General features: G+C 47.6%; 1 protein-coding gene across 1 annotated transcript in view; it reads left to right on the top strand.

Moving 5' to 3' along the window:
* Positions 1-4,671: 4,671 nt before the first annotated feature.
* The window catches only part of LOC138471690 (steroidogenic factor 1-like), a 421,412-nt gene continuing 413,397 nt past the window's right edge, over positions 4,672-12,686 (top strand). The window contains exons 1-2 of the mRNA XM_069609448.1: positions 4,672-4,902; positions 7,948-8,066. Coding sequence (XP_069465549.1) covers positions 4,833-4,902; positions 7,948-8,066 — 189 coding nt within the window. The 5' untranslated portion in view covers positions 4,672-4,832. The remainder of the gene's footprint in view (positions 4,903-7,947; positions 8,067-12,686) is intronic.

Raw genomic sequence — 12,686 nt, forward strand, 5'->3', positions numbered from 1 at the left:
CACAGACCTTGGGACACAGCCTCAATCATTAGGAGTGAGTCACCACCGTCAAGCATGGTATTGCTCACTGACAGTGAATCTCACAACTTGGGACGCAGCCTCAATCATTAGGAGTTAATCACCACTGTCAAGCACGGTATTGGTCACTAACAGTGATTCACACACTTTGTAACACAGATTCAATATTTAATAGTGACCCCCCCCCCCATCATCAAGCATGGTATTGCTCACTAACAGTGAATCTCACACCTTGAGACACAGCCTCAATAATTAAGAGTGAGTCAACACTGTCAAGCATGGTATTGGTCACTAACAGTGAATTTCACACCTTGTGATACAGACTCATTCATTAAGCGTGCGCCCCCCACTGTCATGCATGGTATTGCTCACTAACAGTGAATCTCACACCTTGGGGCACAGCCTCAATCATTAAGAGTGAGCCACCCACCGTCAAGCATGGTATTTGTCACTAAAAGTGAATCACACACCTAGCAACACGGACTCAATAATGAAGAGTGAACCCCCACCCTCCCATCAAGCATGGTATTGCTCACCAACAGTGAATCTCACACCTTGGTATACAGACTCAATCATTAAGAGTGACTTCCCTACCATCAAGCACGGCATTGCTCACTAACAGTAAATATCACACTGCAGTGCACTGACTCAATCATTAGGAATGACTCCACCACCGTCAGGCACAGACTTCTCTCTAACAGTGAATCTCACACATTGGGGCACGTACTCTATCTTTAAGGGTGAGACTCTCAGAATCAACCAACGTTTTGCTGACTAACAGTGAATCTCACACTGTGGTACACAAACTCAAACATTAAGAGCGAGCTTCTCACCATCAAGCACAGTATTACTCACTAGCAATGAACTTCACATATTGGCGTACAGACTCAATCATTAAGAGTGAGTTTTCCATTTTCAAGCAAGACCTTGCTAAATAAAGTTGAATCTAAGAACTTGGTGCGCAGATTCAATCTCTAAGTGAGTATCCCACCATCAAGCAAGGTCTTGCTAACTAAAAGTGACTCTCACATTACGATGCACATCATTATTTAGAGTGAGACTCCCAAGGTCAAGCACAGTGTTTCTCACTACCAGTGGATCTCAGATTCTGTTGCACAGACTCAATCATTAAGAGAAGGACTCCCACCGTCAAGCACAGTATTGCTCAATAACAGTGAATCTTGGTCCTTGGTGCACAGACACAGTCATTAAGAGTGAGCCCCCCATTCCCACTGTCTTGCACAGTATTGCTCACTAACAGTGCACCTAATGGCGAGGTTCTGGTAATTGGAATGAAAATGTGAACATTATTTAAGAGCCGTTGCAGCATAAAATTTGATTCTATCTTCCAGTAAAATAAATGTTTTCAAAATGTTAAAAAAATACAAACAAAAAACGAACAGTGAATCTTACACCCTGATGCACAGACTCAATCATTAAGAGTGAGTCCCACACTGTCTTGCACATTATTGCTCACTAAGAGTTAATCTCACATCCTGGTGCACAGACTCAATCATTAACAGTGAGTCTGACCCATATTAAAACATTAAGAGTAAGTCTCCCACTGTCAAACACAGTATTGTTACTAAGAGTGAATCTCACACCCTGGTGCACACACTCAATCAGTAAGAGTGAGTCCCACACTGTATTGCATAGTATTGCTCACTAACAGTGAATCTCACACCCTGGTGCACAGACTCAATCATTAAGAGTGAGCCCCACACCGTCATGCACATTATTGCTCACTAACAGTGAATCTCACAGCCTGGTGTACAGACTCAATCATTAACAGTGAGTCCCACCCAGACTCAAATATTAAGAGTAAGTCTCCCACCGTCAAGCACAGTATTGCTCACTAAGAGTAAATCTCACAGCCTGGAGCACAGACTCAATCATTAAGAGCGAGTTCTACACTGTTTTACAGAGTATTTCTCACTAAGAGTGAATCTTACACCCTGGTGCACAGACTCAGTCATTAAGAGCTAGTCCCACACTGTCTTGCACATTATTGCCCACTAACAGTGAATCTCACATCCTGGTGCACAGACTGAAACATTGACGGTAAGACTCCCACTGTTAAGCACAGTATTGCTCATTAATGGTGAATCTCACAACTTGGATTACATTCTCCCATTGTGTCTGAATCTTTCCTGTCGGCTGGGCGTGACCCACATAAAGTTCCTGGCAATCACTGGAATGGGTGGGAATCTAGCGCCTTGCCATACAGTCTTACCCATTGTACGCACGTCTCACTCATTGCCATCTGGTCTCATTCAAGGGAGTGACGCTGCCTCACCCTTTTTGTATGTTCTGTTGTTGTATTCAGCATGTTTGTATTTTGTTGGTGATTGGAGATATCAGAAGGCGTGTTGAAGAAAGAAAAAGCACTGAACATAGGACGAGGCATGACTGTAGCAATCCCAGTGCCAGGTGCTTTAGAACTAGGAGATGAAGTGAGAAATAAAGGGCATACATGATTAGGCCGAGAGCATGCCGATAGGTTAAGGGACAATTAAGGAGTAGGGGACGTGAAGGTTGGGGGGAAAGGGTGGTGAGGAAACATGGGCATGGGTTGAGCTCTCCGCTCATCCACCTCCAACTCTCTGAGGGTCAGCCGCTTTTCCAAGCAGAGAGTTGGGGGCAAATCTCTTTCCTCGGCTGGGGCCTCCATCTGGAACAGCCTCCCTGCCCCTCTCAAACTTGAGCAGAACCATTGCCGGTTCTGGAAGCACCTCAAGACCTTCCTCTTAGTTTCTGTTTGCTCCTTTGCTCTCCCCTGCTGATGACCCGTCTGCTCCACGCACTGGCCACCTGGCCACCCTGTGAACTTGGGCACAGGTCTCTATCCAGTTGCACCCGGCACTGACTCTTGGCTCCGCCAGCACTTGTGGCCTGTATCTGTAACCCTACAGTCCCCTCTCTCGGCACGTTGAGGCACCCGTTGGCGGCACTTTCTGATTACCTGCACTACTTCTGCACCGCCACACCCCCCCTTTGCACTTCTCCCCTTCTGCTTCCCAGCGCTTCCGCGATCTGAATGACACCAGGCCGAGTAAGATCATTGTTTTGTCCTCCCTCCCTCCGTTTCCCCCTCCTAGTCTTGTCGCGCTTAGAAAACACTTGTGTACAGGCGTGTTATTAATGCCATATCATATGATATCATATTGCTAGGTCTGAAAAAGATCTGGGGCTACACTAATGTCAGGACTGTCGGGAATGGGGGCTAGCTAGCCTTTTAGTTGTAGCTCCTGAGCTTCTATCCGGTGCTACAATCTAAAGACCCGGGGCTATAGCCCCCTCACCCCCTCCTCTAGCAACGCCTCTAGGAGTGAACAAGGCCCAGATTCACCTGGAGTGGAGGGGTGGGATTGAGAGGAGGCCAGAACCTCAGGCTTTGAGGACAGCTTGGCAGCTCCTTCACTCATTGGGTGATATGAGCATTTATAACGTACACAAGTGTTTCTAGGCCCGACAAGCCAATGTAGGGAGACTAAGGGAGGACGCAACAAGCGATCTCACTAGGCCTTGTGCCATTCAGATCCCGCAAGTGGAAAGGCCCCGGCATCCATGGAACCCAGCCTCCCGCATTGGCTGTGAGTCCCATTGCAGTGGGCTTGAGTGCCACCCCTGGAATCATAGCATCAATCACAATGAGTGATTCCCGCTCCTTCGAGCAGTGCTTCGAGTGTGAGTAACTCATTTGGGAACAGCCTCATTTTTTTTCACCTTTCTTATTGGGTGGGGACCTCCCATCTTGGTGCCGGCGCATACGTTTCAGAGCTGGAAACACAGCCTCACCCTCTGGGTGAGAGTGGGTGAGAGACACACCTTTCAATTGACTCCTTACACGTAATGTAGGTAAATGTGTCCCATGTAAAGCGCTTTAGATTAAAGCGCTATGTAAAAAACAAATGATTATTATCGCTTGGGGTGAGACTGATGTATCTCGCGTGCGACACTGCATTAAAAGCAGTAGGAGCAGTGCAGCTGGCTGGGAGCTCGGCCCCGCTACCCCGCGTGAGGCTTGCACACAATGTGAGAGTGAGCGTGCTGAGATTTTTCTTGTAAAGGTCTCTTTAAAATATGTCATTTCGATTGAAAAAACGTGGATCTCACACCTTGCGATTCCGGACGGCAGACGTTTTAAAACTAAAAACAAAAGCAGGCGCATACACTCTAGAAGGTACTAACACAATACATATTCACAACGCCATTAAAACTCTTTTTCACATTTAAATGTATTAACACAACATTTAAAAACAGAAAATTTAAACAAAATGCAATTATGAAACCCAAATATTGGTCTGGGGTGGCCCTTTAAAGGAGGGCTGGGACCTCGCCATTCCTCTGTGATGTCTGTCATTAATAACCGGAGCAAGCATGAGCACAGCCAGCCTCCCCCAGGCAGCCATCAAACCCAAGGGTCTCCTAACCCCCTCCGACTCCCCACACACTTCCAGCTCAGTGCGAGCTGGGCAGCCAATCATCGCCCTCGCATCCGGCCCATCCTTCTCCTGGACCAAAGAGCGAATTCGACAATTGGGGGACAGTGGCTGCGCCGCCTGCTGCAGGCGCCAGTCGCTGATTGGTCCTTGGGGATGTCCCTCCGGTTCCTCTCCACCAGTGGCCGCAGGGCTGGGTGTAAATAGGAAGGCTGCTGTGGAGGGTGCACATGGTACCTGTGACTGTAGCCACCGGGGGGCGAGGAGAACCTGCTCGCCCTTATCCCCGGCTATTTCTGATTTCTTTCATAGGAGAGAGCGGAACACGGGCGCGAGGCATTAAGGGGCGCTGTTCCATCACCTCACCTTCAAATGCTCTCCAAGGGGGAAGTGGACTTCTGCAGTGCCGGCGGCCCGCAGCTCAGCCTCGACAGCTCGAGTGGTAAGCAGACGGCAGCTTCCCCGTCCATTCCCATGACTGGTGCCTAGTCAGGTAGGACGGCAGCCGCGCACACACTCACACGCACACACGCACACAAAGACACGCTTACACACGCAAGCGCGCACTCCCACACACGCCCACTCACAAACATGCACACGCACAAACACACATGAACAAGCACACGGCACATTGTCCTCTTCAAGCACACCCTTGCAAACAAACTGCAGACGCACGCACACTGTCCTCTCCAAGCAAACTGGTCAGTGCCAAACGCGCACACGTGCATAGACACTGCAAATGCACACTGTGCTATCTAAGCACACCAATGAGCATGCACCGCACACACCAAGAAACACTGCACATGCACTGTCCTCTCCAAGCTCAGCGGTCAGCACCCAACCCACACACTTGCAAACACACTGCACATGCACACTGTCCTCTCCAAGCTCACTGGTCAGCAAACGAAGCACACACTGCCAAACACACTGCACATTGTCATCTCCAAGCAAACTGGTCAGTGCCAAACGCGCACACTTACATACACACTGCGGAGGCACACTGTGCTATGTAAGCACACTGGTCAGCATCCAACGCACACATTTTCAAACACACTGCACATGCACACTGTTCTCTCCACGCTCACCGGTCAACACTTCCGTCGCACACAGTGCCAAACACACTGCACATGCACACTGTCCTCCCCAAGCTCACCAATCAGCATCCAACTCACACACTTGCAAACACCCTGCACCTGCACACTGTCCTCTCCAAGCTCACTGGTCAGCAGCCGAAGCACACACTGCCAAACACACTGCACATTGTCATCTCCAAGCTCACCAGTCAGCTTTCAAGCCACAAGCAACCAGACACCTGCAACCGCATGGCACCGGGGCGAACCTGCAGCATCCAGGATTAAAACCCCAGAGGCCATGACACTCATATTATTTATCTAGTGCTGGTGTGTGCATGTGTTTATATGTGTATTGGCACACACACGCTTACGTGCTGCATTAATGCCTTTTGATTACATGTGCATGAAAAATCATGTATGCTTAAAATGCATATTTAAATATGGGCAAGTGTGTATTCATCTATGACACGTGAACCTGAATTTACTACACAAGCTTGTGGCATTTGCTTGCGCACCGATGTGTGCGCCTCCGTCGGCAAGTGCATGCGCACGGACGTTTGTGGCACGCTGTCAGAGGGCACGCGGGTGCACGTCGGAGTGCGTCATTCTTGTTGCATTTGCTAAACGCCCATCACCCGCTTGAAGGAGGCCCATGGGCTTGTGTCAGGTGGCGCCCCATCGTCCCCCGCACATGGCACGCTTCTGCTGGACACCTACCCTGGCTCTCGGTGCTGGAACGGTGTGCCCAGCTCATACGCCCAGGAGCACCCACGCCGAACAGCCGGGTTCTTGAGGTTCCTGGGAACTGATGATCGGCTGCATATGCGACCCACTTTTTTATGGGTAAATAAATTCGGTATTTGGAGATTTAAATATATATATATATATATTTTTGGTGCAGGACCAGTGCGTACGTTTTCCTTTGATCCTGCGTCCTATCCCTGATTTCAAGCCCGCGTGCGCATCACCGCGCATTATTAATACTGTATTAATGAGGGGCCCGATCATTTGCAATCTTACAAACGGTGCAGGGGCCTTGAGAATGCCCCACCAGGCCGCCTGCTCTATGCCCCCCGATTGCTTAAATAGGAGGCATTTCTGTTAAATTGCAATATACAATGGGCTTGTGCAAATATCACGACATTGTGCTCACAACGTAGAGCCCCCATTTTTATCGGCGATATTCAAGTCCAGCGATATTGTATCCCCTCTGCGCATTATTTAAATTTAGAATTCATAATCGCTCTAGTCAGCTTTCCTGCACTCCCTTCCGGACTCGATATACGTATATATTTTTTAATGAGATGGCGCCGTCACCACATTTATTTTTAATGAATCTAAGATCGCAGCGTTCGTTTGCGGTTTTAGGAAACCCCACAATATAGTTTCGATTTTCTGAGTTATAGTTTTATTGTTTTGTTTCGTAACACGCACAGCACACACACAGCACACACACAGACACTGTAAAGTGTGCGCGCAAATGTATGCATATATATTTCCGTGTGTGTGTGTGTATATGGTGTATATATGTGTACACGCACATACATGTAAATATGTATCAAATACATGTACTATATTTAATATGTACATATATGTGCCAGCGCGCGCCACATTCAGAAAAGCAAAGCACGAGGGTATGTGCAACTCGTTTGATTATTTCAAAGAGCTCATGGCATGACTTGTAGACCTCCGTTTTAGCGATCCAAAGGAACATTTGCTCGGTAATCGAAGCATGTCACCACCCCAGTGCCACCCGACCCGCACCAGGCAACGTCACCCACAGCATCACAATACCAAGAAAAGGAACACACTTGTGCCGTTGAAAACAAGGATGGGGCGTTTTTCAAATGCGGGCAGTGTGCGAGTGACCCTAAGGCGTCTGTGGGACGTCGTCCCATGTGGACAGGTCTGCATTGGAGCATTGGAAGCCCCTCCTCAGCCACTCCAATGACCGCCCCCCGCGGCCCCACATCATACAGGTGCCCGTTTGTGTGCACACTTTAGTGGTCACAGGTCCCACGGCACAGAGCGAACACCTCTCGTTAGAAGGGCTATACACTAGTTGAGGGGGCACAAGGCAGCGACCCCTCTGCAAGGAGGCAGGGGGCGAAGGGCATCACCCTCTTCCAGAGCACACAACCCACTCTCCCTGCCAGACTCTGCCATTTCATGTCACGCCCTGTCCTCTATGGGGTTCCCCGGCATTTACACCAGCGCAGCCCCACTGACGCCGCGCACTTAAATGCACCAGGCTTCCGTGTCCCCACCGCCCCCCCTCCTGCCCCAGAGCCCGCCCAGGCCGGAGTAAACATGTTTGCGTGAATCTTTGCTACATCGAGGCATGCGGAAAGCGGATTTGCAGCCCTGCTGATGCGCCTGCCTGCGCACCTGTCGCCTGTTCTCTCTCCCCACAGGCGCACAGTTCAAGGTGATGGATTACACGTATGACGAGGACCTGGACGAGATGTGCCCGGTGTGCGGGGACAAGGTGTCCGGGTACCACTACGGGCTGCTGACCTGCGAGAGCTGCAAGGTGAGCAGGGCATGCGTGCAGGGTGTGTGCGGGAGGGGGGTATGTGCGGGGTTACAGCCTGGGGCCCATCTAAGCATAGTGTGTATGGCGCACCTGTGCCCTGTTTAGTGTACGCATGTACGCGTATCTATGGCTTTCTGTGCGTTTCCATGCACAGACCGCTATCTGCGTGGATGCACTGGGACGCGTGTGTGTGTGTGTGTGTTTATGTGTGCCGCTGACGGCAATGATTCAGTTACCTGTATGTGACGCGAGGGCGTGCGTGAACAACTTGTATTCAGACACTGCAGTGCCGCGACACACCTTCAAAACACGCACAAAAACAGAGGTGCTCACACATAGACGCTCATGCACAGACCTATCTTCGTGCACACACACACTCTTGTTCTCTTTCTGTACCTTTCTCACATGCACGCTCACCCCTACACTGCCTTTCGCTTCTTGCATAGACACACACACACATGCACATACAATCGCGATTTCTTTCTTGTTTCTGTATCTCAATCTTCTACAAACACGCACACAAACACTCCCTCACACTTAACAAACATCAATATAAATACGGCTGTTTCACCAAATGCAGTGAAACAGCATCAAGGTGGTGGGCGGGTGCCATTTGGACGACCTCCTTTCCTTATTTTTATTCATTTTATTTTATGAAGAGATTTCATAAAGCCTCTAGGATGCGCCTTCAAACACACGGGGTACCACGAGACATCTGTCATCGAGGCTGGGAGGAAGCGCTGCTTCAGCCAAAAACACTTATGAGCAGGTGGTCTTTAGGGCTTTGCTGCACTTCTGCCCGATTTCCTTTTTAAAATCTGGTGAACATTGTATGAATTCACACCTTTTACCTTGGGCGCGCTTTCAGAACCGATGTCATCTGTGAATTGTAAATGCTGCTCGAATGATCTTCTCTCTCTCGCTCTCTCTCCCTCTCTCTCGCCCCCCTTCTTTATTTCTCTCTCACTGCTCGAATGATTTTCCCTCCCCCTCTCCCTTCACTCTCTCCCTTCCTCTCCCTCTTTCTCTTTCTCTGCCATAATAGTGGAACCTTATTTCCTAACTCAGGAATTCTCTTAGATCCTTCCTGCAATTCCCTCCATATGACAAGGTTTCTTTCCCACTCTCTTTAAATCAGGCACATTTTCTCTATACTACAACACATAGTTCATGAATCCAGATTTCGTAAGATCTTTTTTGGCCCCATATAATGTTGAAATTCCAGTGTACGCCTGTGGTCCAAGGAATGTTTGCCCAGCTCAATACAGCTCTGTTCAAAAGTAGCTTCCTGGATCAAACCTGCCTCGTTGCGTTACTGAGATTACGCCACAAGAGCTGGTCGATGAAGTCCTTCAGATTTTGATGGTGGTGGTGGGTGTGTAGGGGTGAAGGAGGTTGACTGTTTCCTGGTTTCCTGGTGATGGACATGTGTGACCATGGGGTTCTGGTTCCATCCCTCAGCATTGTGTGCATTTGGTGGCCTGTGCTCTTTCGCTTATCGTCATTTAGGTCTAACAATTCTCAGCTGGTATTTGATTACATGGGACCACTGAGAGATCTCGGTGGTGAGTTGGGTATCTACATGGACCAGTTTTCGGTTAACACCCGACTTTACCTGCGCATGACATGTATTGCGATCTGCGCGTTCTTATGAATTACCTTCAGAAGATCACATTGAAAATGCCGTTGACATTTTTCAGGTAACTTCATCTAAAACATAATTTTCTTATTATCAAGCAGCACCGCCTTTTAACATGTGGTTCATATTCGATAAAAGAGCCGGCTTTCATGAGAACCTGCATTTAAATCCCTTTGTTTCAATATCCGTCCACCTTCATCGATTTATCGGATACAGGGACTTGAGGTTTAGCGATCAATAATGCTAAGAGGTTACAGAACTTTGTGTAATAAGCCATTTGAATGTCTTCTTACTATATAAATTATTCATTCAATGAATTTGAAGATTTTGTATAAAATTTACAGTAAAAATATCAGTGATATCCCTGTTCAATTTGTATCTTCCATTGAACCCACCCAACAGCACAGTTGCCATTAAACACACCTCTATATTTCACCCTAGGGAGCGGGGAGTACTACTCATGCCCTGTCCTCTGTGACAGCAGAATGCCCGACCCGATATTGAACCTGTTAAAAGAGAGTTGACAATACATAATCCTCTATATTATGAGATAGCACGCATAAGATAACTTGACCAATCAATGCACCAAATGGATATCTTAAAGACCGCATTTACCAGAGTACTATAGAGTTTCATTTAGTCTCACAACCGTTGATGCAGTGCTGGAATTGGTCAGGAATTCCCTGGATCAGGAAATCTGCTAACATTGTCTTCCTTGTTTCTGAATCCAGGGAAACAAACAGCCTATGCCTGAGCTTCGACAGAATGCTGCTCCTAAAATGATGACCTGTCCCCCAGCCTGAGCGACAAATGTCTGAGCTTGGGTGCGCTCCGCTCTGGCTTGTCTGGGTTTCATTGGGCACATTAAGGTGCGATTAATGTGAGATGGCTGCAGACAAGGCAGCGAGTTGGTCACTGGGAGAGCTATTGTCTCTTAAAACGTGAGGATGGTAGCTAATGAGAAAGTATAGGGAGCCACTGGCATAACGGGGGCCCCTGCATCCCCTGCGGTGCGGGGGGGGGGGCATGCTGCCCAAACCCCAGCGCGGGGACCCAGTCGCAGTGTGGGGGCACCCTCAGCAGAGCTTGCAGTGGGGCCCCCACATGTTGCGTTAGACCACTGGAGGAAGTATACAGCTGCATGTTGTTTGAAAAATAACTACAAGCAGGTGATGGTACATTAGGGTGCGATTTACATGAGATGGCTACAGACACAGCAGCGAGTTGGTCACTGGTAACGCTATTGTCTCTTAAGAGGTGAGGATGGTAGCTAATGAGAAAGCAGAGGCAGCATGAAGCGGCATGCTGTTTGAAAAATAACTTCACGCAGGTGATGGTATACCATATTTTCTTTCACTGTTTTTTTCAGTCTTTATAGCAATTTTAAAACACAGCGTTGACTTTTTAGGCTTCCATTACTTTGCATTTTGGTATTTATAGTCTTCCATTCGGAATGGGAAAACTATTGCTACAATCATACCTTCTTTGTTCAATGTTATTATAACGATTTATAGATTGCCCGGTTGGTTTAATATGCGATTTGTATACGTTTCAAGAGAACTCTATAAAACGGGTGTTATTTTACTTCAGCTCTGTTTGTCCTCTTTTTACAAGCCCATCACTTGACTTCCATGACTTCATCGTAGCCCCGCCCACTTTGCACCCACCAGGTGGAATCCCAGAGTAATCTTACCATTTCCAGCACTGTTCTGATTTCAGAACAGTGCTGAAAATCAACGAGCACCACCCCGAGTACAGGATAATCGCTGTATGCAAATACAGGCACATGCACAAGGGAACAGATTAGGCATCGGTCATCTTGACTTGCGGTCAGCAGTACCGGCGTCATTGCTGACCACAAGCCACCATGACCTGGGTTCATCTGCACTGCTGAGCACCGGTCATGATGACTGTCATTATTTCGTACCCCAGGGAATTTGACACTACGTTTCAGCAATGATGTCTGTAGCATGCACACACTCCTGGAGAATCGCTCAGGGGCAGCACGTTTGTCTTGGAAGAAACACAGGTTCAAATACTGGTCCCGCACTTAGAGACTGGTCGCCGTTTTCAAGGCGCAGCAAAAGAATAATTAATAACTAATGCATCCAAAGGATGCCACTTTTTCACAACTTTGCTGCTATAACAGTATTTTTTTTTGTAAATTGTGCATATTGCAAGGGTTAAATGACACCATTTTCCTATACATGCTCTGTTTTTCCTTTGTCGTTTTGTATTCCTCAAACATTTCCAGAATTCATTTTTTTAGTTTTAGCCCACATGTGCCCTCGTGCCCTTCAGTCTCTGAGTCAGTAGTGCACGGTACCCATGCAATAATGTAATGTAAATGTTCCACTCCCACAAAATCTGGGTATCCAGTCATGTTTTCGAAAACATAGTTTCGAATGACAAAAAGTATCGAAAAAAATGCATAATTCTTTTTTTTTTTTAACTAAGATGGGTGTTAAGGGGTTAGAAAACAGGGATTGGGGGACCCCCCATTAAAAAAAATAATAAAAAATGCATTTTTGATGCATTTTAATTCGAAAATATGCCATTCGAAACTATGGCATTCGAAAATATCACTATAAACCGAAATCTTCATATATATGGTTTGGGAAGCATATACTATATATCAGCTGAATATGTTATGATTGTCCGCTGACAAAAGCATGCCCTGATATTTGAGGGGTCATAACATTCCCAGTGTTGGCTTTACAGTAATATTTGTAACGTTCAAGGTGATCTGGTGAAAAAAAAGATTGCATTCATTGTTCGGGGTATGATTCTGGGCAGCAGCTGTGCTTGTGAAGCACACGTGTTTCAGGTGCAGTCCACTTACCCAAAACATTGCTGGAAAGAAAGTACATGGAATCCCACAATGCATTTCGTTATTACCAGTGTTTCTATAGGTCGCTCTCCAGAGAAGCGTCTGTGCCGTACACCCATTCTAGCGCCTCTGATAACCCCCTCCCTGT

The sequence above is a fragment of the Ambystoma mexicanum genome, chromosome 8 (assembly GCF_040938575.1).
Source record: "Ambystoma mexicanum isolate Mex_15411 chromosome 8, UKY_AmexF1_1, whole genome shotgun sequence".
In the NCBI taxonomy this organism is placed as follows: domain Eukaryota; kingdom Metazoa; phylum Chordata; class Amphibia; order Caudata; family Ambystomatidae; genus Ambystoma; species Ambystoma mexicanum.